At 36.6% G+C, this 26,486-nt stretch overlaps 1 protein-coding gene across 2 annotated transcripts in view; it reads left to right on the top strand.

The window, feature by feature from the left end:
• CWF19L2 (CWF19 like cell cycle control factor 2) overlaps positions 1-26,486 on the top strand; it is a 58,659-nt gene that overhangs the window by 3,963 nt on the left and 28,210 nt on the right. The window contains exons 1-10 of one of the 2 annotated variants that reach the window (XM_053971747.1): positions 4,455-4,493; positions 7,268-7,378; positions 8,091-8,210; positions 9,621-9,728; positions 11,130-11,249; positions 12,381-12,474; positions 13,472-13,587; positions 13,889-14,619; positions 18,395-18,488; positions 21,789-21,878. In XM_053971747.1, the coding sequence (XP_053827722.1) occupies positions 4,488-4,493; positions 7,268-7,378; positions 8,091-8,210; positions 9,621-9,728; positions 11,130-11,249; positions 12,381-12,474; positions 13,472-13,587; positions 13,889-14,619; positions 18,395-18,488; positions 21,789-21,878 (1,590 nt within the window). In that variant the 5' untranslated portion in view covers positions 4,455-4,487. Of the gene's footprint in view, positions 1-4,454; positions 4,494-7,267; positions 7,379-8,090; positions 8,211-9,620; positions 9,729-11,129; positions 11,250-12,380; positions 12,475-13,471; positions 13,588-13,888; positions 14,620-18,394; positions 18,489-21,788; positions 21,879-26,486 lie in introns of those variants that run through there. The other variant, XM_053971746.1, reaches the window with a different exon arrangement.

Below are 26,486 nucleotides of genomic sequence, written 5' to 3'. Positions count from 1 at the left end.
CAAACTAGAGAGAGTGTTCAAAGGAGGGCCACAAATAACAGTGAAGAGGTTGCAGGCATATGAGGACTGACTGAGGTCAATTGGCTGGTTCAGTGAAGAGAAGAGGAGACTCAGGGGAGACCTTGTCATGGTCTGCAGCTTCCTTGTGAGGGGAACAGGAGGGGCAGGCACTGATCTCTTCTCTGTGGTGACCGGTGACAGGACCTGAGGGAATGGCCTGAAGTTGAGTCAGGGGAGGTTTAGGTTAGATATTTTGAAAAGATTCTTCACCGAGAGGGTGGTTGGGCACTGGAACAGGCTCCCCAGGGAAGTGGTCAGACAACACCAGCCTGGCAGAGTTCAAAAATATTTGGACAACACTCTCAGGCATAGTGTGACTCTTGGGATGTCCTTTGCAGGGGCAGGAGTTGGGCATTGATGATCCATGTGGGTCTCTTCCAACTCAGGATATTCTATGATTCTATGAACAGAACTGGGAGAAAACTATTGCAACACATTTTCTCAATGTATTTTGATTGTCTTGCTTAGAAAGGCAGCAAGAGATTAGCAGGAACTTTCATAACAGGCTAATGCAGTCAAGACAGTTATTTGGTGATTGTAATCCTGGAAGCCCTTTACTTTGGGAAAGACAGTTGGAAAGCTGCGTAATCTTTGCTTCTGGTAATCTGAGAAATTTGCAGAAATAACTGTACTTTAGTAGATCTGTTTCTGGAAAGATGAGATGTTCAGCCAACTCACCTTAAGGAACTTTTTGTTATGAAATATTGAACTTGCACTTGTTTTGATGAACGAAAATGCCACACAATTCATTGATTGAGATTTCTCTTTTAAATCTTGGAAATCTGTTCTTTTATTTGTGTAGTCTGTCTTCCAAACTGCACTGATAAAACCCAGTGGCTGATAGTGTTTATGATAATGATTAGTAATCAAATAATTAAGTGTTGACATGCAAGTAATTAGAAAGCTTCAGAAATAGCATCTTGTTTTGATGAGCATGATAGTTCATGACACTGTTCTTTTGGTTTACAAGTTTACAGCAAGAAAATAATCTGATGGGTGTTGTGGTAAGTGCAGAGATGTGTATTTTTCCTAGACATAAACACTTCTTAGGAAGACTTCAAATTTTGGATTATTCTTGCATCTGTTGTTTCATATAGTGTTTTTGTATTTTAGGGTTGCTGTTCTGTTACTTGGGTTTTTTTCCATGGACTTTGAGTCTTTCACTCTTCAGCCTCTGAGGGTGATGTGATTTGGCCATTCCTTGTGCAGAAAATCCTGCCTTTTAATTTTTTATGATTAGTGACAGATCGGAAGTTGAATACAGATAAATAAGACCTTGGTCAAATAATGTACATTTATTGAAACAATGGAAATAAATTGATACCAAAACAAGTTCATTGCACAAACAAGAAATTGTGTGTTTAGTTTTACTTACTTATATTTCTGAAAAAAATTATTTGAGATTTTCAAGCCATTATTTTTGGAAACATCTCATTTGATGCTTTTGATTAGACTTCTCCCTTTAATTTTTGGTTTACATTTTTTGTTTTATTTTCTTTGAAAATACAGCTTAAAATTAAAGCAAACAAGAAACAGTGTATAACAGTATCACCAAGTTCACAGAATTAGAGCTCTAAAGAAGCTTTGAAATCAGCAGGTTTTGCTGAAGTATGATCAGGTATTTCCTCCTAAAAGCCTAACACTGGCTTTTTGCAATGATCAGTATTTGCTGAGGTGATGGAGTGCTTGGCAGTATTTTACATTGCAGTTTTCAGTGGAAAATTACAGAAATGTCTCCTTAGGCAGAAATTAGTAACAAAATATGTCTCTGTTAGGGGTTTAGTTGCATCTGTGCTGTAATAGTAAGCACCTCCTTTTTGTTCTTTTCCTTTTAAATCCTTCATGAAGCGTTAAATCCCCAACTCTATATGCTGAAGGAAATAAGCACTTCAGCACTTAAATCTGTGCTATTAGAAGAGTAATGGTGCTGAGAAATGAATACTGCCTTTTCACAAAAGATTTTTGGATTTTTGTCAAAGCACCTCTATGCATTTTTGCAAGCAACATCTTTGAACAGACAGGTCATTTTTGAAGGTCAGTGATGAAGACAGATGTCACATTAACAAGAAATACCTATTTACTGTTTCCTAGCAGTAATAGTTTCTAGTTATCTGTTGTGTCTGCACAACAGATGTGTACCAGCTGAACCTCTGCTGCCTCCCCGATGTTTCTCACTGAAGGCTGGCATCTCCTGTAGCCTGCTCTTTAAATCACATCTGACTTTTGATTGTTGATCACGAGAAGCTTAAATGATTGAAGTGATAGTTGCTTCAGTGACCTTTCTTCTGTGCCTTTTGGCAGGTGAAAATGACAAAGAGTGGTGACATTTCCAGTTGGCAAAGCTGTGTCTGGAGGAAGTGGTGGTGCAGGCAGCTCTCTGACTCAGTTGCAAGTTCCCAAGTTGGGCTGGAAGCTAAGCTCTTTCTTGTGTTTCCACCGTTGTCCTCCTTGGGAAGTCTTTGTGGATGTAGCAATAATTGGAATATTGAGACTTGAAAAATAATGTAAGCATTCACCAAAATAAGTGTGTTATTCAGACAGAGAATTGGTATAAAAGCATCAGAGCTGCAAAGAAGGGTATGTTCAAGTTCCCTGGAACTAAGCACTCATGTAACCAGGGCTCTCTGCTCTGAGCTTTGGGGTGATAGAAAAGTGTGAGGGTAATACATGGCACAGCAACCTTTCTGACAGTTGATTATCAAAACAGTTAAAATAGTGGGGTGGTTTGTATGTTAGCATGGGAGATGATCCTCAAATTAGAAAGGAAAGGTCATTGTAGATATTTTGAATGCCTTATCTTGGTATTTGAAGGACTGGCTAGGTGATAGATTTTTTTTGAAATTTCCTAACTGAAAGCTGTTGCTGAAAAGAAGTTTTTTGCACATTTCTTTTCCCCGAAATGCACTTTACCCCTTTGTTCTTTGAGCCTTGCTGACCTTGCTAGAGTGGCAGCTTGTAAGCTTGTTCTGTAGGAAGCTGCACTGTCCTTTTGGTGGGATTAATTCTGTGTCAGGGTGGTCCTGGAAGTGACTTTGCCTGAGACTGGAGTGCAGGAACAGGCCTGGGTGGGTAAGGTGGTGGGAACATGTGAGGGGCAGTGCAGAGAGGAGAGGTGTGGAATGGAGCCCTGCCCTTCAGTGGAGGTGACCAGGACAGCAAGTTAGCTGGTGCTCTCTCTATTGAGGGTTTTTGTCATACTGTAATGGTCTGATGTGCTGTAGATTTTATTCTGATTGCTTGTGGAGGAAAAGGGAGTCTTTCTTCTTTTGGATGAAGAAGTTGACTATTGAGTCATGGGGATTATCATTTAAAGAACTAGAGATTGACCACAGTTATAGGTGGAAAATTGCAAGGTCTTTGTAGTGGTATAGAAAACTTCCCCTGGCCTTCATGAGAGCTGAAGCAGTAAATAGAGCTGAGCTCAGGAAGGAATACTGGTCAGGGTTTCTGTGAGCTGGGGAGGGAATTTTTAGCTCATCCCTCCATCCCTTCTGGACATCCTTGAGGGACTGCTGTGTAACAAGCTCCATTTATTGTGTGACCTATAACTTGTCTGTTGGCAGTGTCTTTGATCTTTTCTGCTTTTTCCTGGTGTGGGATGATGTAATTTTTACAGCGTTTGGATTTTGCATCTGCAGTGTATTACAGGCTGCTTTGGAGCAAATTTTATTCATTTAGTAGATCATGTTGTCAGCTACTGGGCGGGCTGGCCTTAATGATCCACTTGATGGAAACCAGAAAGCACTTTCCTTGAACTTGGTTTCCTCCCACATTCAGATGGATCTGTGAAATTCAAACTCCTTTTGCCTACTTGTGGTGAAGTCTGTAAAATTTGTCTCTCTTCAACCATGGCAAGCATTGCTGACATAGTGCTGTAGAATAATTACTGTTTTTGTAGCACCGTAACAACAGACCTTGCAGAGTGCCTTGCCAGCCTTAGACTTCACCTTGTTTTTGTCGCAAAGGAGACCATGAGCAATTTTATTAGGGTGTTGCAGAAGTATGTAGTGCAGCATGATGCTTGTCCTTCTTTGACAGGTTGTTACTTGCAATGTGTTCATGTGTACATGCACAGGCATTTGCATAATTAAAGCATTACTTTTGAAACAGAGGTATTTCAGAAATGTATCAGCCACTATTTATGGAGAAAAAAACTGAAAAATATTGCTGTGGTACCTAAAATGTACCTCATTTGTAAAGCGTGAAACTATAAATTATTGGATATTCCTGTGGTATTATAAGTATTAATGAACTTTAATGTGAATTAAATGCTTGGACTCCTGTGGGTTGACAGATGTGAAACTATTAGAGTTGGTCCTCATAGATAGAATGGAAAGTCTTACAGGAGAATTAATTAGTTTTTCTTTCTTTTTTACATTTTATGACATGCTAGTAAGCCCTGCAGCTTTTGAAAAGAAGAGTAGAATATGAAGGTAAGTTTTGAAGCTAATAAAGTAGTGTAGGCAGATTTTTCCGGCTCACTTCCACTTGAAGTAATTGTGTATGTGTGAGGGGAAAGTATCATGAACAAGAGAAATTGAATATCATAATTTGAGGGACCTAGATTTTAGAGACAGAAGGATTTAGAGGGTATAGCTGCTAACTTTCTAACTTTCTTGTGTTAAAATGATAATTTAGGTGAAATTATAACTTATTTCATATTTTTAGGTCTCTAGGCAGCATTCTCATTTTTTCTTTTTCTTTCCTTCCTTTTTATTTGATCTTGCATAGATATATTGTTAAGAATCTTCTATATTTTGTATCCTTGTCTAGGAGACACAAACTTCCATCTGATGCTTTTGTTTCTTTTTAACAGCCTGGTGGTCAATCTGCCGCTACACATTCATCCTGCCCAGTCGTGTTTCATATAGTATTCAGGAGACAGCAGCCTGTAGTCTGATGATGATTTCTAGTCAATCTGTGTTCTAAATGAGCATTTGTGTACTTCAGCCAAAATGATGATCCACCTCTTTCATTGGAATGATGTATCTCAATTACTTAAATACTTGCCTTCATTTCTTCTGTTTATTTTTAGATCTAATAAAAAGTATAAAAGCACAGTTTGTACCTTACTTATAACATTATCTCATTTTATTTGTAACTTCGGCAGCATGAAGAAAATAGTAATGTTATTTAAAATATACTTGTTATTATAGGAAATGGTAAGAGGCTAAGTCTTCCATGACAGGCAAAGAACATCTACAATGAAGAAATGTTGACAAGCTGATCTTGAGTGGCCTTTATTTGTGGCATTTATAGATTTATGGGCTGGAGAACTGCAAAAAGGGTGGCAGGGAGCTGTTGACTCCAGCTGCAGTTCTTTCTCAACCAAAAATGAAATTGAATATGCAGAAAAGTCTGCCTTTTTTTTCCAATCTACTTCTTGGCAACTTATTTTGTGTTTGCTTGTGGAGCAAACAAGCTTGGAGTCAGGGTTTGGGTTTTTTTTTTTCCATCTGGAACTATATTCAGGTTCTCTTTATCTCCCCTGTTTCATCTCTGTCCAGTTATAAGCCTAAGTTTGGAGTCTGTGGCTCGTAGACATTTTGTGAGTTGCAAAGCTGAGGTTATTATCCTTCACTTTTCGAAAAATGTGGCATATTTAGTTACTTTGTTTTAGTCAGATGAGCATATTTTTAAGACAAAAGGGCCATCATTGACTACATGGACTAGAAGAGAATATATCAATCTGATCTATTTCTGCATGAATTTTCAAGGGTGTTGTCCGAGAACCACCCTGTAGGGTGGCCAGGGTTACCTCTCTGTATGATGGAGAAGTTGCAGGAAACATACCTGCATTTTTTGGAGTCTTGGGTGGTTTTAGTGATGCTCTGTTGTACTCAACAACTATTTAACTCTCACTGAATTGTAGTCCTGCTCATTCTTTTGTTACTTTGTTTACTTATAAACTAGAAAATGTTTTGGTGTTGGAATAGATATTTGAATGTGTTCTTAACTCTATGCCTACCTTTTGAATTTTAAGAGGTAGCATTCACCTTTGTAGACTGTCAGCTTCATTCTAGAGATAGAAGTCTCAGTCTTGGCCTCTTTATTCAAGCTGATTTATATTATTTTTTGTTTATGTTACAATATTCCTTTGTTTATAATCAAGAAGTCTGGGTAGCATCCTTGCTTTGCTTGCATTTAAGTGCATTAGAAAGTTTATCACATGGAGCTGCTAAGAAAGTAGGCCATGAAAGTTGAAAAGGGTGTTTTGTTTGGGCACACATATGTAGTGGGCTTTTTTTTTTGAGTTCATTGTGTTGTGCCACTTTCAATATGCTAATGCCAATGTTCAAAAAAACACAACAGCAGTCCTATCTTGTGAGTTAGCACTTAAAAAAAACCCCTTTTAATCTTATTTTTTTAGCATGAATTTCTGTTCTTTTGAACCCTTATAGTGTATTTGTCATCTTCCTGCAAGCATTGTTTTCTGTTAGGACAAAAGCTGCAGATTTCCTTCTTGGCTATATCAAAAAAAGAGATACTGCCCTGTGGTAGGGTGGTTACTGTCTTCTGCAGTGCACAGGCTTGGATCTGGAGAATTAATAGCTGGCCGGGAGGAAAGACCTCAACTGTTGTCTAATCTCCTGAGACTTTTTTATTTGTTTGTTTTAAATATTGGTCTTTCTTAAACTTGTATGTGTTCTCTTGGCTTATGCTTGACAACACTTTCTGGTAAAATTGGTGTTTAAGCCAATTTCAAGTGAATTTCAAGCTCTACCTTTAGTTTTTGTTTTGATTTTAGTTATTTTAAAAGCAACCTCTCAAATAAATAAAAACCCAAAAGCACATTAAAATTTGCACAAATTATCTAACACAAAATATGGATTGTAATAGTATAAAATAACTTTCCTCCTGTTTAATTAGGGTATGGTGATATATGGGATAAAGAATTTCCTAAAGACAAGTTATACTTAAGTAAACTTGCTCCTGAAAGTCATGTTTATGCTAAACATAACAGGGTGAACTTCAGAGGCTGAAAAAAAATTATTTTATTGATATGGCTTATAAAAATCCTTTTTAGGAATTGAAACTGTTTGCAGTGATGGTTATTTCTTCAGAAGAAGTAGTAAAAGTATTTCTAGTTTAATCTCCATAACTAGAAAGGGAGGAACATTCTGAAGTCTGAAATGCAGTTCTCAACGTTGTGTGTGGAAATGCTACTGAGCTCCACCTGATTATTTTTCTTCTCCGTTCATCTTAGGCCAAAATTAGATATGAAAAGAAGGAGAGTTGCAAGCTGCTAAAGGATCTGCGAGGTGAAGATACATGGATGCCTGCTGATGTGAATGAATGTGTGGAACCACTGGAAAAGGTGACAAAATTGTAAATAATTAAATTGGGTTGTTACCTTTACAGAATGTTTGTATGAACAGAAGACTTTGTGGGCTTTAAGACAATCTTTAAACACATCCCAATTTCTGATTTCTTTATGCTTTGATACTAGCATTTTTTTAAGCTAGACATTATCTTTTATTTGCCAAGAGGAAAAAATTCTGTCATTCAATTCCAGCTTTAATTTCTACCAAATGCAGAAAAGGAAGTGCTATCAGACAATGATAGTCCCATGGGAAGAAATCTGGAGGATTCAAGGCTTCATAGCAGTCTCATTTGTGTTCATTCACAGGAGGAGCCTTAATGCAGCCTATGACTATCACATCCTTTTAATGTGCAGATATTTCAACAGTGAAAAGATGTGTATTGATAATGTAGCGATACCTGAAGAAATAGGTTTGACCAAAATAATGTAGTGTAGTAGATATTGTCTGTTTAGTTGTAGTGCCTTAGTTCCAACGAAAAAGATACTGAGAGGGGGAAGAAAAATTGATCATGGATGTGAGGTATGCCCTCCCTGCCTCTACCACCCCAGCCCTTCCCCCATAGGAGAGAGAGAGAGGGTAGTAAAAATAAAAGGTATTTATGTGTATTTCACCTTTCTTCAGTGAGGTTTGGTAAGTAGGTTTTGATTTTTTTTTTATATGGATGATTTGGTTTACTGGATCTCATTTACAAACATTTACTTGTAGGAACATTCTGTACAGAAAAAAAAGAAAAAGGATAAACATTCCAAAAAAGCTAAGAAGGAAAAGAAGAAAAGTAAGAAACAGAAATCTGAAAAGAAGGATGACTTACTTGATAGCTCTTCCGTAAGTAAGAAATTTTAAAATAGTTCAATTTACAGTCTTAAAAATTGAACCATTTTAGTCCTTTTGCGTATGCACGGTTAGTAAAATTACGGCTCATTCTTATCATTTTCTGTTGGGAAAAATTGCGGCAAAATTTATCGGTTTTAATGTACTAAGTATTTAATCAATTTAGAATAGGCTGCTACGTGAATGCTTGTGAATTTTATGATATTAAATTCACTCATTAGGAACTAAGGGAGTTACAGTTTTTCAGCAGAGAGAAAATGGAAAACAAAATCTTCATTCTGATATAGAGAGGAAAATTTCATAGATACCCTGTAGTGTGTGGTATGTGATAGAAAGATGTGTCTAAAATTGGAAATAATTGACTTTGATTTTAAGCATGAATTACCTCTGCCTTTTTTCACAGATGTTCAACCTTGGACACTCCCAACAATGTGGGAGTTGTACATGGGTCTGAAGGACTTGTACATTTGAATCTGTAAGGACATGCCTTCACATCGAAGGGCACTCTGGCAAAACAGTGCAGAGACTGCATTTGAAATCTGGGTGCTGCCTTCTGGCCGCATTGTGGAAAACATTTTCCCAGCATTTTTGGTGCAAGTCAGGTGGCACTGTTAGTTTTACTTTTCAGAGTCGCTTTTATGGAGTGAAGGAATGTCCATTATAATGAGACTTATTTTTCAAGGGTTAATACCAGAGATAAACTATAATATCAGTGTGGGAAGTAACCAAAGGCACAAATGTCCCACATTCTCCATGGGAATCACCAAAACCCTTCAGATCACAACAGGGACTCCTAGGATGCAACACAGTCCTGGCTGTAACTTCCATCCAAAGTCTTTTACTCCTCACACTGGTTCATGTGAATAGCAAAGAAACTCTGTGCAATGCAGTCCTATTGGATTCAAGTGAAAAATCTCTGTACACTGTTTGCAAATGCAAGTGTAGGAAGCTGGATACAAAAATAGCAGGCAATAGCATGTACCATGCTTTATATTGTGCTGTGTAATGATCTAACTTTTCAAATGTGAAACATACTTAGTAATGCATATAGATTTTTAAAAATTTTGGTTTTCTTATGTCATAAACCCAACTGGTTTTGATTTTGTTTTTATTCTGACTGTTTTACTTTTAGTAGAGTTACGCAAATAAGCTGCCAGTATGAGGTAGTGTTGCATACCGTGATGTGCTCATGAAGTGAATTGTTTTGATCATGATGGAGCAATCTCCTATGGGAATATTAATATTCTGGTTTTATTATCAGTATTTTAAAATATTAAACAGTATTATATTAATAAAGCTAATCAGCATTAATTTTGATTATTGATATAATTGCTAAGTGTTACATGTTATCAAGTAGTGTGTTAAGGTATTATTTTTATTCTTTACATTAAACTCTCTTTTTAGGATTCTTCAGTTGAATGGGTTGAGTCAAATGTGTCGCAGTCAGATCACACAGAAGAGGCTTGGAAGGTCAACAAACAACCAGATGCTGCGAAAGAACCTTCCTTGCAGGTGGGCAGGCTCACAGCTACTCCAGAGATAAATTCAGCTTGTGAAATATGGTTAGGTTTCTTGGGAGCTCTTCTGCAGAGTGTTGAGCAAAACCTATTTTATAAACAAATGTCTTTGTTTAGTTGGGTAAATACTACTTTTCATTGATTGGAAGACTTCTCTACCTAATAGTTCTGAGTGTTTAACAAGGCACTACTCTTAATGTTGCCCAGCACCAACTCCTATCAGATTTTGAGGCTCTTACAAGTTAGTTTGATTTTCTTGAAGACATCATCTTAAAGATCTTGACTAGACGTGTTACTTTTTTCTTCACAATTTCTTCACAATGGTGAATGTTCTACAATTGAATAAACTGGCCCTAGGTTGAGTGGGGGTTTGGATCAGATGACCACCAGAGGTCCCGTGCACATCCACATTTGTTGATGCACATTGCTTGCTGATGTGGACAAAGATGTTATTGAATCACTTGAAGATAGATATTTTTTCAGTTCCTTCTCTTTCTTGGAAGAGATCTGAAAAATGGAATGTTGTGTTTCACCTCTGAAATTCTCTGGCATGTTGCCTAACATAATTTTTAAATAATAGAGACAAAGTGACATATGGCATCTGTTCAGATTGACAACTCAGTCTTGAACTCTGTTGAAGATAGGAAGATTCTTCTGCAAGGACATATTTCAAAATAGATGTAATCTGGTCATTTTTGTTGCTATACTAGAATTACAAAATTGCTCTAAATACTTGCCTTTATAGAGTAATTGCTTACAATGTGTATGTCACTGCTTGCTTTTGAGGCTTCAGGTTTTAACCTGTATAAAGGTAGTAGGTATATCTAGGCTTTTAATATGCTGCTTTTCTTTAGTCTAGTCCTCATTTTAAAAATCTCCTTGGTCTGCCTTAGGTTCTGTAAATGCAGTTTTCTAGCTGTTATTGTGGGTACAGTTCACAGAATTTAGATGTATAACTGTTAAGTTTGAAGGTGCAGTTAGTGCCTGGATTTCTGAGGTATGAACTATGCTCAGATACTGATTGCAGATTTTGTATACACTAGCAGAGATGTGAGAGATCATGAGATTAGAGTTAGCTAAATGAGATGTACAGTATTTGTTTATGCTAATGATTAGCAGTCTGTACAATATGCATGCTTACTAATGCCTTAAATACCATTGTAAATACGTATTTCATATTACAGGGAGACATGAAATTTGTTTAAGTATTAAAAATTGGAAGATTAGAGTTCTTAAGATTATATTTGCTTTTCATTAATGTATTTCATATGTGTTTGTAGAACCTGTACTGTTTATTGTCAGCAACATTTGTCAGTAGTTGCACTGCTTTGGTTTGGCACATAAGCCATGTTTTTGTTGGAATTATGAACACTGATTCTTTGTGTTTATTTTAAAGAGAGAAGAATGGATGAATTTAAACTTCATGTCATTGAAAACAACATCAGTAGCAGCTGTCAAAGGTGAAAGACACAAAGAAAAAGTATTGGAACGGCAGAAAGCTCAAGAACTTGAGCAGGTAGGAGGAATAATATCTTATTTCTTCTCTGCCTTTTACTAAATTTTGTGTGATGAATAAAATAATTAATTGGTTCAAATATGTAGGTCTTTGTTGTTATTAAAACTAATGCCTGATGTGATAATGATTTTAATTAAATTGGTCTGTTTGAATGGAAGGCTTCATACATCAGGGTTGTGGAGAAAAGCCTTTTAACTTCTAGGTAAGGAGAAAGCTACTTTTGTTAGTACTAAATTCTGCTAGTAACAATGACAGACTGCTGGTCTGGCCTTCTCCATGGTGTGTGAAAGGAGCACCTCTTGTTTAGTGTGGTAAAAGCTTACTTAAGTTACTGTATTTAAGTGTAGGGTAATGAGGCTTGTTTTTTCCTAAAGAAAAAACTCGGAGCAGTTGTTGTGCCTTTCATGTCTCAGTTGTTGGTGAACACATGGGTGACTCAGAGTCTGGCTGAAGAAAAGGTTGCTGTCATGGAATTAACTCTTTGTACATACAGTTGATGGCTTCTTTGTTCATTTACCTTGTTAAATGCTATGTAGTCTGATCTGAAAACATAGTGATGGATCACTAGCTAATATTGCTTTGTCCTCACATTTCACAGCAGTCTCTTTCTTGCCACTAGGTTTCCCAGTTAGCTGTTCTGCTTGGGAAAGAAACATTGACCTAGATCGATGTTTTTGTATAGTATGCAGTGCCTTGGTTATTGTCTTTAGACAAAAGATTAATATTTTAAATTTTTTTTTCTCCACAGTTTTTTCCCCTGAACATTATTTCAGAGCTGTTGGAGGACCATTTAATGTGTGTATCTTAAATCATCAGAATGTTAGCATGTATTATATGGTTAATGACAATTTATATGTATTCTTAATCTTAGAGAAGAATGATTTTTATAGACTCTCCCACCTAACTACTTGCTGTCCATGCAGGTTTATACTCCTGTGTTTTCTGCACCAGATTGTCTGCTTTTTCTTGGTACCCAAAACATGTGTACAACAGATGCTTAGACCATGAAAGTGGTGGTGGTGAATTGACAATATAACACAGACTTCACACACAAGTCTCTCAAAAGTTATCAGATATTCTATAAAATACAAACCATATGCTATGCAAACATTTAAATTATTTCTGTTTTAGGCCATGCTGTCTGAGAGAGAACTCAATCCCTATTGGAAAGATGGTGGTACAGGTTTGCCACCAGAGAAGGATGAAGAGGCTTCAGTTAAGAAAGGTTAAGAGCAACTTTCAGTAATAATCTTAAATTTCTGTCTCCAATTTCTGGACTCTGTGTTCCTAACGAATGACTCCTAATGTTGTTGTAACAGAATTAAGAATTATATATATATTATTAATAATATAGGTAATAAAGTAAAATTTTGATGAATTCCATAGTGAATATTGGATTAGTATCATAGTATGGTGTTTTGCAGAATTTCTCTTCAATGGGTTTTAATCTAGAGTGGTTTGACCTTTAATATCCTTACAGAAATTCTCCATTTTGAACTAATTAAAGAAAAGCATGATTTAACCAAGACAAGATAAATTGTTGTCAACCCATTTGGTTACTTTCATTCCATTGCACAAATTACAGTTTTAAAGTATTCACCCACAGAAGTCTGAGTCACATCAAAATGAAGCACATTACAGATGCAGTTTTTGAAAAATAGTATTTCTGTAGACTTTTCACTTTTTTCCTTACCCCGGGGTTATCCTGCCCATTTCCAGCAAACACAGTAATAAAAACCTTTTCCAAAATGTCATGAAACATTTATTATGTGGTGACAATGCTCCTTGTATTTTGTCAACAGAGAAGAGTTGGGTCTGTGCTTTCTGAGAGCCTTTCCCTGTGGACAGTCTGTCCCAGAAACCATGAACCTCATGCCCACTTTTAGGAGTCACAGAGATCAGACATCAGATCAGGCATCATTGAGTGTGTTTTAATGTCATAAAGAAACTCCACAACTTCTCATATGCCACTCCTGTCTTGGAAACTGCTTGTGATAAACTAGAGAAGCTTAAATTAAATGAGTGGTATTGCTGAGGTGTAACCAGCATTAAATTATGAAAATATGTAATTGTATTCGTATATTAATTCTGTTTTTCTTTTGCACTCCTTCAATTTTTACAATAAGTTTAGGTGAAGCTTTAATGTCACATACAGAATAAGGTTAAATAGGAATAATTACTTGAGATGTAAAACTACAACCTCTTCTTGTTTTCTACTTTAGTTACAGTGGTAGAAGATGCTGGATTAAGTTGGCTGCGAAAATCATACCAAAGGATGAAGGAGCAGGCTGAGAGAGAGAAGCGAAATTTTGAGGAAATTGTAGCTGAGAGATATGGGGTAAGGATCTTCAGTTAAATTATCTTCATACCAATAAATGTTTGGAAAAGATTACTTTCATATAAAGGCACATGAAGTAGGAAGGCACAATGTATGAAGTAAAACGTGAAAAGAAGCAGGAAAAAACAGACTCTCTCAAGCTTCTCTCAAGTGATTAGCTTGTGGTTTAGCGCTACCCAGCCTTTTATATATTTTTCTTGTTAAATGTTTTTAATATATGAAGTCTTGTAGCAAATTTGAAATACTTCATCAGTACCCCATGGCCTTAAAAGTGGTATGACTTTTTTGTTTTTCCTTCTAGTCAGTGGAGGTATTTCAGTCACGATTAGAAGAAGCTGAAAAAGCTGCATCCAAAAAGGAAAATTTTCATAGAAGTGGAAGATGGAAGAAGACTGACTATTCAGAATGTGAGAAAGAGAAGAAAGACAAGAAAGAACAGCATATTGAAAAGGTGACACGAGATGAAGATGATAGAGACAGACACAAGTTTGGGGGCTATTCCAGGGAGAAGTATGGCAAAGGGTGGGCACAGGATAACAAGGGTTACAGAAGAGAGGTGTCAAGAGCAGACCAGGAATGTGGACGCAGTAGCACGGACTCAGTATCAAGGGGTTACAGCTCCAAAGCAGAAAAATACTCCAGTGAAAAACAAAATCAGGAAAGGAATTCATCTCTAAGCAACTTGAAACACAAATTTTTGAAACCCTCTGAAGATGATTTAATGTCTTACAGTGCACCCAGAGACTCCAGGTTAAAGCAGTCCTCTTCCAAGGAGGACTCAGCTCATAGCTCTTTGAGCAACCGTTTTCAGAAACCTGATGAGGATACTGCACTGTGGACCAAAACACACACAGAAGATAGCAATGAGAAATTAAAATCTGACCAAAAATCATCAGGTACTAGGGAACAAATTGATGGCAAAAGTTGGAAAAGAACTCCAAGTGATGAAAAAGAGAAGTCGCGACAGGAACACACAAGCAATACCCCTGAGAAGAAACAGATTTTATCTGACAGCAAAACATCATCCTCTAGGTATTCTATGAACATCTTTACTTGGTTTTTATTTGCTATGTATACTTGGTTTTTATTTGCTATATATACTTGGTTTTTCATTGCAAAATAGAACAAAAGCTCTATCTCCTTTTTGACATTATAAGCGCTGATTATATCAGATCTCTTTAGTTTGGAGGAGGAGTCTTAGCCTCCAGCTAAGGGCAGGTAGAAGTAAGTTAAACAGAAGCAGTGAATGTCCTTTACCTGATCTGTCTCCTCAGCACATTTGAGAGTTGCTAATGATAGGTTATTTTCTGCTTCTTTCTAATGTTAGTTCATACTGTGGTAAAATTGGCCTCTTAGGCAAAAAAAGCCTCCAAAATATCTTAATGGTCATTGAATTTATAAAATACAATCTTGAAATGTTAGAAAATGCTGACTAAAAACTGAAATAATTAATACAGCAGGGATAGGTTTGCCACTTGAGAGATGAGCTCATATGCTAAAGTAGTAGCATATGAAAAATAGTAGAAGGTATTTAATTGAAAGTATGTTTTCTGTGGTCAAGAGGAAGCATTAATAGAGTGGGAAAGGAAACATAAACTTAATAGGCAGCAGGAATTTAGTTTTCCATTACTTGCTTTTGTGAGAGACAATGGAGAGTAGGAAAGAGAGGTGGTCAGACAAGTTGTAGAGAAACTGACCTTTTGCTCTGTCTCCTGTTCCTCCAGTATTAGCAGCTTACTGGTTCTTCCAGTGATTTGACTAGTGTGATTTTTACTATGACTCTTCTTTCAGATTGTTCCAATAATTCACACATGCATGCACATGGATGAAAAGAGATATATAGGGATAGAAGTGTATAAATGTATAAATATATATATATGTGAATATATAAAAAATGCCTATTAAGAGTTCCTCTTGAGTTCAGTGAAATGTTTCAAATGTACTGGAATTTATCAACAAGCAGGAGTTGAGCCTCAAGGAGTGGAGAGTTTCAGCTTTCTATCATGGTGCTCTAATCTTTGCAAACTGGGGAGCTGTTGAGTTCTGAGAGGTGTCCCACTCAGTGCAATGCTGGCACAGCCAGCTGTGGTCTAGGAGAGCTCAGAGGGCCTCACACAGCACTGCTGTTGGTGGGGTCGCAGTGCGTTGGGCTGCAGTCATCAGTAAATTTACATCCTGGCCACAGTCTGGCACAGTCACTGGAATTTTAAAAATTCCAGTAGCAATGGTACTGTTCCACTCAGGCTGTGGTTCAGGTGAGTAATGATCAGAGGCTGCCAGGGGCTGACTGAGGTTTCTGCCTTTGTTCCCCACTGGCAGGCACCAGGAGTTCCAGGTGCGGACAGTGTGCTCCCACCTTAGCCTGGCAAGAGTTCCTGCTGCAGTCAAGGGATACTTCATTGGTCCACAAAGGCCAAAGCATAATGGGAATTCCTAGGATTGCAGAATGGCCTGGGAAGGGGAGGGCTAGGCACAATATGGAGGAAAACGCACCACCGCATTGCTGTGGAAAAAATAAATTCCATCCCATCCAGCCAGACCTAGTAGAACATGTAATCATTGAGTGGAAGTTAGTGATACCATTGCCTCAGTATTGTTTTCTTTAAAGAAACAGCTATTCTTTTCAGTCCTTTTTTATTTTTTTTTTTTGTGAAATAACGGTGATTCACTTTTTTTAGTTGTAGGTACAAAAACAGTACCTTTTTTTTAACTCCTACATTTATTAAGTACAATGGTAATTGTAACTGGACAAAGCTGCAAATTTTGGGAAATGAGATTGTGTGCGGAAGTGGTTTACTTGCTCAAGTTCAAAGAATTCAATTATTATGATAGAAAAGATAACTCTTTTCTTCACAGCAGAGAACTAGATGTAGAAACTGTTCGGCTGATATTTTCTTTTGCATGTGTTTTCCGTTCTGGTGTTGTTAAACCCAATTGTGCATCTTTGATATTTTAATCATATTTCTTAGCCAATGCAATTACTAAGCTGACTCATTAGTAAAGTGGGGATTACTTAGGCCTGCAAAACCATATAGCCTCTGCTTATTGACATAACTTATATCCAGGTTCTTGTAAGATGACTTTTTAACTCCTGAGATTCTGTGTGTTTTGAAGTAGTGAATAATCTGTCTTCCTCTTTCTAGCAGTCAGAAGTATGTTTTTGGTACTGTATTTTGTAGAAAATTCAGGCTTTTGGAATGTTTCAGGTTTCGATTTGTGCAGTAGATACCTGTTGAGAGTAATTTATACACTGCTGTTTTCTTTTTCTTCTTAAAGTTTCTAGACTTGTAGTGCATGTACTCTTTTGGTAGTGTTGTCAGTCACAAAAAGTAAATCTTTGAGGTGAAGGCTTGAATTAATAGGTGTTGCTGATTCAGTTCCTCATCTCTCATGCTGAAAGTATGGCTTTTAAATTTTATCTTTTCTAAAGCACAGAGGAAGCCTCTTCAGCCTATAAATCAAAGTGTTTTGGACAGTTATGACACAGGTTAATTAAAAGTGCTGATTGGATGTCCAAGGGATCTCCCCAGAGGAAAAGTCCATCAGCTAGTGTTTGCTGGAAGTCACACTTAATAATGTGACTGCTTCAGAGTTTAATTTGAGACAAGATAAAAAGCAAATCAAAGCAATGTCTCAAGTCTCAAAAAGTTCAGACAATGATTCAAGCACTAGCACCATTAAAAAAAAGCGTATATGAATTAATAAAAACCTTTTGTTCCCTTTTCTGAAGTAGTCTGCCTTGCTTTGAAGGATACAGCTTAAGGAACAGTGGGAACTTAATCTTTGAATGTTTTGTTTTTGGTGAAATTAAAGTAAATTCTGCTGAGTTCTAGGGGTTTGGATTGGGCATCTTGAAAATGAAGAAAAGCAACTTTAGTCATTTTCTCAGGATGGGGGAGGCCTGGTGTTCAAAGAGGACACCATATTCAAAGATTTCTCCTTCTTCAAATCCTACAGGGGTTAACCATATCAGTTAGTGAGTGAATTCTCTCTCTACCAGCAGGAACAATGTCATAACTGTACTCCTATGTATCTTTTGTGTTAGATATTTTACTTTTAGAGTTAGTTGGTTTTAGTCTTTCCTAGGGCCAGAGAACAAGAGCCAAACTTACTCTGATGCCCTTTTGCAGTATTTCTTGGAATCCGTATTTAATAAACATCATAAAAAGTAATATGCTAAGTTTTTAATATTAACATTAAGATACAGTACTCTTTATTACCAGCTGTGGCTTCTCTAGGGGGACTTGATATTTTTAAAATGGTGCCAGTTAATTTTCCATGGAAACTCTTCTGTATCAGCCGTAACGTATTCAGATGTAAAGATTGTACTGTGAGCAGATAAATGTAGGAAAATAAGTCATCTTCAAGATGTGGAAGGCCAGAATAACTCAGAAATTGGTGATTTTGCAGCAGCTGAGATGTAAAAGCATGGCCAAAGCCAGAAAGAAGAATTAGAGTAGGTTAGAATAACATTTTCTGTTTCTCTTTCCCTTGTTTTTTTCCTGCTTATAATTGCTACTGACTTTTGACTGTTTTTTCATTCTGAGAGAATGTTCACAGATAGTGCTTTTCATTTGAGTTGTTCTCAAAAGTTAAAGGAAACAAACCTCGTAAAAATTTTATTCAAGGTCTTTGGTTTCAGTGTCCTTGGCAGCTTCTATCTGTAAATACATTTTTATAATATGTAGTTTTCAATTATTTTGCCAATAGACACATATATACAAGTATAGTAGGCTTATCATTCTGAATTACACAGGTGAATACTGCACTGTTTTTCTGTGGCTTGAGTGCAGCTGGTGTTTTACAGAGCATCAAAGGATGAGCCGCCTCGGGTGCTTAGTGAAGAGGAGATGAACAGACTGGGAGCGAGGATTGTGAAAGCAGAACTCATGGGAGACACGGTAATGGCTGTGGAAAACTGTCATGATTTACTACAATTTTTCTTCAAAGCTCACAGTGATTTAATTGTTCGGGTGGTTTTTTTTGAAAGGGTATTGATTCAAGCAAAAAAAGACTTGCAAAATTTGGTAGGATTTGAAGATAGTGCTTTTACAGTAATTTCTGCTTTAAATGCAGTAGTTAATAGACTAGAGTAGAGGATTCAGGACCCCGGCTTTTTAGGATATGCAGCATACCTAAAACCAGTTGTTCTCTGCCCTTTTTATAGTATTTATTGTCTTTTTATAAAAAAGGCAGTAGGTGAAAACGACAAAGCTCCCTGTCTTGGTTACAAGGTAAACAGTGTCTGGAGCTGTACTTATTTCATCAGCTTTGTCACAAGTAGGTACTTGTGGTCCATAGCTCTGCTGTGTAAGCGGGCTTATTAATTGGGTTATGGAAATTGTAAAACTGAAAGGAATAGCATATACCATTGCAGCCAGCTCTACACTGAGAACAGCTGTGGAATGCTTTGTGGTCCTGCTCTGATTGAGGTTGGTCTGTGGAGCTGGGACAAACAGCTGCACATTTAACATGGCTTGTTTCAGCCAGCTACCTGAAGGAACAAGAATTTCACTCTTGTGCAACACTAAATTTGGAGGTTTATGTATTTTATTTATTACATTAAACATGGCTATAATGAGTTAATTGCCTTCAGTAGTACTGTCTGGAAGCTTCAGTTATAACAAGGTCAGAATCTGTTAGTTTTTAAGCTGTGTTTTTCAAGTGCTTGGCTCTGAATAGCTGCTCTTAAGGAACTATTTTCATATTTTTTAGAAGCAAATGCTATCACTGTGGGCTTTTGTATTTATTTTTTAAGTTTAGTTTGCCTCTTGTAACATAATATTTACACCAAAATCTGCATATTTAAGAAATAATAAATAAATATTTATTTATAGTAATATATAAAACATGTTACATCTCCAAGTGGTAAATTAATATTTCTCAAGAGCTATTGATTCTTTGATTTGTGGAAAGTTTAGTATGTTTTGTCATTATTGCTTGACTAGGACATGGTGTTGATCTTTGTTGAAGCCCTTATCAGATAATTCAAATTTTGTTAGGAGAAAGTGTCCATTTTATAAATATTTTCAAACCAATTTTATGTTATGAATTCTTTTTCCACAGACGTTTAGACATAGATATGAGTATGTAACTTTAAACATTTGAACAGCAATACCTTATCTAGAAATCCTGTCCATTTTAAATGTTACTAGCTTCAAAGGTAAATTAAAAGTAAGTTGCAGCAATGTATTTCCTACTAAGATACAGTGTTAATGATTTAAGTAGATGTGTCCATAAGTTAATATCTAGTTTTCTTAGTTAGTACTAAATAAAGTACAAGTAAAAAAGTACACTAGTGAGGAAAAATATGTTTATGGAAGTAATTATATGATAGGTTTGTGAGGGACTGGTGTAGTGTAAGCTATCTATACACTAGTTGCTAAAGTACTGTGGAGGGGAAGGTTTTCCAAAATTGATGGAAAGCAGCAAAAATTTGTTAACATTTTTTTCTGATACTGCTCAGCTTCAGTAGCATAGCCTAAACAAAACTTTGGGCAAATTATCTGGTCTTTTTCTTTTCAACCTGATGGGAACTGAATGTAAGTGATTTGATGAAAAATATACACATATTCTGTGGGGAGAGTGTAATTCATTTAATATTCTATCGTTTTGTTTTGTTTTGACCCAGATCATGTGGCAGAAACCAGTACTACAATTTTATTATTATTTATATATATACAGTTTTCTATATATGCGCTCTGAATCAACCTAATAAAAAAAAAAACAACTAAAACCAAACAACAACAATTTAAAAAATAAAATAGCTAGTATAATATATATATTATATATATATATATATAATATATATAATATAATATATTATAGCCTTGTGGCATTTTAAATATTTTTCATGGTCTTTCTCTAATCAGATTGAAAATGCTTGTTTAAGCAAGTTCATCCCCACACACCAGAACAGTTGGTTATGTAACAACATGTTCTGGTGGCTGGAACTCGAGGTTGGCCATGTGGGCCAAATTAATTCTGAATCTATTCTTGTTACTGATCTGCTGCCTGGTGTTGATCAAATGACTTAATTTTGGGGAAGCAAATACGGGCATGATGGTTGGAGTCCAGTCAGTGAAACTGACAGAGGGGTTAGAGTATAAATGGTTCTATTATTTACAGGTTGATAGGCTGGTAATTCCTAGCAATCCAAGATATTCTGAAATACTTCTATTTAGTTAATAATCAGATGGTTAAGAGAGCACAGGAGCATCAAAACCAATTTGCACAAGACTGTAAACTCTTCTTATTTTCTACCTCTTGTACATTTTAATTCTCAAGATAAGATCTGAAGCACAGAAGTTGGACATGGAGTGTAGAGAGCTGTGAAACTTCATAGCAAAAATTTCTGAGAGATAGTTCCCTAGACCCATAGAGCTGATGTATGTGTGTTTGTGTACAAGAAAAAAAAAAATTATTATTGTACAAATGTGGCGAACCCCGGATGCAGGGAAGAAATGATGATGCCTGGCTCCAGATCAGAAGGCTGAAGGATAGCTTTATTAAAACTATACTATATTACATTAATATACTATTTAAAGAGATACTATACTATTCTACATACTTCTTACTTACCTATCTAACTAACTAAAAAACTCGTGACTCTCTGCTGAGAGTCTGAGACACAGCTGGATCTGATTGGTCATTGAACCCAAACAACCTTCACCAGAATTCCAATCAAGCAATCACTTCAGGTAAACAATCTCCATACCACATTCCACATGGGGAAAACAAAGGAGCAGAGATAAAGATTGTTTTCTCTTCTTCTCTCTGTGCTTCTCCAGGAAATCCTGAGAGACAGAATCATGTCTCTCTGTCCAGAGAATGTGAATGTTACATATGATGTGTTCAGGCTTCCTTGTTTAGGTTCCAATACATAAAGTAATGCCTATGCCTAATTATACAAAGCATTTATTAGTAGAACTTAATAATGCTTAAGAATACGTTTTCTGGTCTTCTTATGGCAATACTTGTTCCTATACTTCAGGTGCCTCTATTCTGAACGTTTTTTTAATGTTATATCCTATAAAGAGTTGTGTGAATTATACTGACATTTTCTTTAGTATTTTGTGTCGTTAGAGTTTAAAACGTTATACCAAAACACAAAAAATGAAATTAATAGTTCATTTTGATATGAAAATCTCCGAAAAGTTTAAGATAGTTAAACTAATGGAGTACTATGACTTTCATTGAAGGATTTAGCTTCAGAACTTCAAGCAAAACTTGACAGTGCTCGCAAGTTGAGAGAGACTCAGGGACACATTCCAGCAAAGGCTGGCAGAGAGGTATGTGGAAAAATATTTTTCTTTTCTTTGCGCTAACACAATTATATGTGTGATACAGGTGGCAGCTGAATTAGAGAATATCAGATGTACTTAGGAACATTAGAAAGTGTAACTTCTGGTGAGTGACTGTCCAAATTGAATTGTATTTTTTGTTGGTTAACAAAACTTTCTCCATGGTACTTCAGCAAATTCAGTAGATTTTCTTTTGTTTTACTCATAATATTTCCTCAGCAAGGATAAATATCTTGCATTAAAAATGAAACTGATATGTGCTGGCTGACATAACTGCCGTGTCTGAAGAAGCTGGCACTTCAAATGTTATTTGGGTGGTGTTTAAGAAATGTAAGAAAGCTTCTTCTGTACCAACACTGATATAAGGAAACAGGTCTAATATCTTAAGTTGTGAGCTCTGTCCTCATGATGGAGAGGAAACTTTCAGGCAAAAAAAATAATATTCTTGTTCAATTTGACACCAATTCCACAGTAAAAATTCAGGCGCTAGTGAGTTGAGTTTGAAAAACCACTAACATTTTTATCCTAAAAGGCTTCATGTCAGACCTCATACACCAACTAGTATTTGTCCAATCTTTAGAAGACAAACTAAACTGAATTACAATGTGTGGTCTCTGCCTGACTACCCTGTGGTGATATTATTTATGTCTCACACCTGAATTCACAAGAATTCAAAATTACAAAAGCTCTGTGTAGGTAGATTCTGCTTCATTGCAGTGCAGTTCTTTGGCATGTTTTTCATATATGTAAAAAAAAAACCCTAAATAAAGCAGACTGGAGTTGTGTAATTACACAGGAAAAAATCCATTCAGATTTTAAATTGGGAAGTAAAGAGCTTGTTATGGGTGGGCCTCAGAAATTTTGGTGGACACCTATTCCTTAGGTGCTGAGTTATGGATGACAATTTTGGTCAGGCCTGGTCTTCAACCATATTCTGATTTTTATCTTAATTTTTAGTTAGAGCATTCTTACAACTAACAGTCATTGCAAAAATACCAGTTGTAACTATGAATATCCTTTGCCTGTGCCTCTTTCCTGGCTTCTTCTAGTCTGTATTACATGGTGTTTGAGTGTCAGAAGTCCATCAGAGTTAGTTGCTCTGTCCTAAGCCCTGTTGTTGTGATGCCAATTTTACGGCTTTGAATTGATTTTACAGCTTTGATTTTACAGCTTTGAATTGGTTTTGACCACTGGGACACAAGCAGGATGTGTTTGGTACTCTTGTGCATCAAGGGCCAGCATTGTCACACTGTGAGTCAATAGGCCAGATGTTCAGAAACCATCCCATAGCACAAGGGAAGCCGATTTGTGAAGGGCTGTTTGGCTCTGCATGACTCAGCCTTCCTGTGGCATAGACCACCCAAGCACCAGCCTCAGCCACTTCAGCCAGGTGTATTGCAAGAGAGGTACCTGAAGCAGTTTCCACAGAAATGGTTTTCCAAAAGGATATCGTATTGATCCCAAAGTTTGATAGCTGTGCCTCCATTACCAGTAACAAACATGAAGCATTTTGTTTCAGGCAGGTCTGTCTCTGCTTCTGTGGAGCAGCATGGCCAGTGTCATGCTGAGTGATCCTAAAGTGTGGCTTTGCCTTATTTCAGTTTCTGTTGGGAAGGCTGGGGAGATAAATCAGGAAACAGTGAAGGCAATTTTGAATGCATCTCCCTAGGAAGTTTTTTTTTCTTAATTAATTGGACACGGATCAATTTCCCAATTCTGTTCTCTGTGTGACTGAGTGAAGACTTATGCTAGTATAAGGGGATGAATGAATGGCTGGGGTTTGTACAGAGGACAGGATCAATTCTTTTGATAGTCGTGCTGGTTTATTCTGCCTTAAAGTGATCAAGAAACTACAGACTAAATGGACTCTAAAGTGCTAGCTTAAATCCTATTTTAATTTTATATAATTTTATTTTGTTTGTAAGTGGGAGTAGAGGCAAATACAGCTTTTACAGTGGGACTTAGTGACTAGTTTTGTAATTTTTTTGGCTTAGACAAGAATTCTACCCCAAGCAATCTCAAAAATGTGGTTATGAAGTACAGTTTTCAAAGACTGATGTTTGGAGTTTAACAACCTTGTGCTTCTCAGCTGATATATTTCACCAAATCTCAGCTTGGGGAGAACCCTAGTGTTGTTCATTGTAGGCTGTCTTAAGTATGTAACCCTATAAATTTTAGTATGAATATAGTTAAATTATCTGTTAATGGAATTTGGGGTCTTAATGGGTATTGTAGTCGAATGCTTGAGCCACATTTAGATTGTGCTTGTTTTATCTTTAAGTTTAAGTAGGAGGCAACATTCAGGGTCTATAGAAATCAAAACACTTTTGATTTAATTTGGGATAGAATGAAATGATGCTTATTTTCAGATGCTTATTTTCTAATTTGTCATGGGCATTTTGAGAAAGCAAAGCTGCACTTTGAGTCCTAGTGAAACTGTCTAAAGACGAGGCTACTGTACCATAGGGTTTCTGAGTTGGGATAGATGATGAAAATGATACCTACTGAATGTAAGCAGACAGCAGAAAATTGTGGAGACTTCAGCATTTAGAAAACAACTTTCATGTGTTCATAGTTTACCTCTTAAATACAGTTTGTATTTCTGTTCTGGAAGTGTTACGCAACCCTAGATTTTATTACATTGATTATGAGGATGTCACCTCTGCCATTGTCAGTACCAGTCACAACTGATGTAATTTATACTTTTATTCAGTATTTTTATTTAACAAACTCTATCTGGAACGTTAGCACTCCTATGGGGCACATGATTTGCAGTGGGTTTTGCTACTACAAAAATGGAAATGTAAAAATTTAAATGAAGAAGGGACAGAATATAGAATATATCCTTTGGAAGGGACTTACTATGAACATCTGGTCCAACAACATGGTGGTGGATGAATATAGTGTAAGAGTATGCATCTTTTGAAACTGTTTTCAATCCCAAATGAAGAATGGCTTAGAAGAAAAGCTTCTCAACCATAAGCTTTTTTCTATATTCCATAGAACATAATTAGTATGCAGGAAACAGAAAGTAGTCTCTGCTGAGCAAATGCTAGAGACAGTTTTCAGTAATGATGAATTGCATTTGAAAGACAAAATCAATACAAAATTGAATGAAAGCTAGAAGGTGGTACTTTAAGCAGAATAACATGATAGAGTACTGTGTCACTGATTATTTAAAAGAAGAGTCCTGAAAAATAGAAGCAGTTATAGGCTTTTCTGTTATGCATTTGAGAATATGCAGGGAAAATATGAATTATTTAATCACAGAAAATCTTCATTTGAATAACTGAATTTTCTGTGGAAGTCCTTCAGCCTTTGGTCTAGTATGAGTGTTTTTCTACTGAAGAGTATTCAGTGCTTCTGTGAAGCCTCTTGCATATAGAAGATATCCGTAGAGTAAGACTTGAATTTTGGCAGGCACAGCGTTTCGCTTTACAATTGCTGACATGATGCTGCTTTAAAGGAGAAAACCTTTTCTAGGCTACCTGTTGTATGTATGAGAGTAACAGACTTCAGGCCATTGGTTGTGCATCTCAGGTGGAGAAGATTTATAATGCAGGAAAAGTTAATTCAGTGACTCCAGACTGAGGGAGAATTGTAGGGAAACTAACTCAATATAAATAATATTTTAAAAATTCTTTTTGAAAAACTAACACTGGTTTTTAGAAAATAAACTGAATAAAACAGCTTGCCATAAATCTCAAATCCTCCTTGTCTGAAGGGGGCCTGCAGAGAAGCCAGAGAGGGACTCTGTTAGGAACTGTAGTGACAGGACAAGGAATAATGGGTGCAAACTGAAAGAGGTATAATTTAGGTTAGATATTAAAATTAATTTTTTTACTGTGAGGGTGGCGAAACACTGGAAGAGGTTGCCCAGGGAGGTTATGGATGCCCCAGTGCTGGCAGTGTTCAAGGCCATGTTGGCCAAGGCTTTGAGCAACCTGGTCTAGTGGGAGGTCCTGCCTATGGCAGGGAGTTCAGGGGAATAAACCCTTAATATTCTCTGATTCTATAAAATTGCATCCATTGCATCCCATTGTATATAGTTCTGCCTTAGGAGAGACAGGATGGAACATGCTGGATCTTCAAACAGAGAAATGATTTGCTGCACAGTTACTATCCTGAGACAGGTAAACCATGTGACATTAGGAGTGAGTAGCTGAGAGGAATCAAATGTGGAACAAACCTGAAATAATGTTCTCTTGGTTCCAGTAATGATAATGGGGAAAACAAGAATGTATGTTTATTTTTCATATGTTTTCAAGATTGACCTGTTCACAAACAGCTTAAAAATGGCAGGGATTCCTTGGAGAAAGAGACAGTTATCTCAAAATAAGGTGGTGTGTGTGTGTACATGTGTTTGTATATATGTGTAAAATTTAGATAGTGATTAATACTTCACAGAAGGAAGTGAAAGAAAGAAGAAAAAGAATGCTTCTGATGTGTGGGTAGTTTTATTTAAAAGGAATCCAAGCCAGTGCTAAACAAACACAAAGTAAGCAAAAGCCAAATCACCCTGAAAATTAACATTCAAAATTGCAGGTGTGCCAGGTTGTTAAATTTCAGGTTTGGGAATTGAGACTATAAACACAG

Source organism: Vidua macroura, chromosome 2, assembly GCF_024509145.1.
Source record: "Vidua macroura isolate BioBank_ID:100142 chromosome 2, ASM2450914v1, whole genome shotgun sequence".
NCBI classification, from domain to species: Eukaryota; Metazoa; Chordata; class Aves; order Passeriformes; family Viduidae; genus Vidua; species Vidua macroura.
Note: the sequence above shows the minus strand (reverse complement) of the source record. Positions and strands in the feature narration are given on the sequence as shown.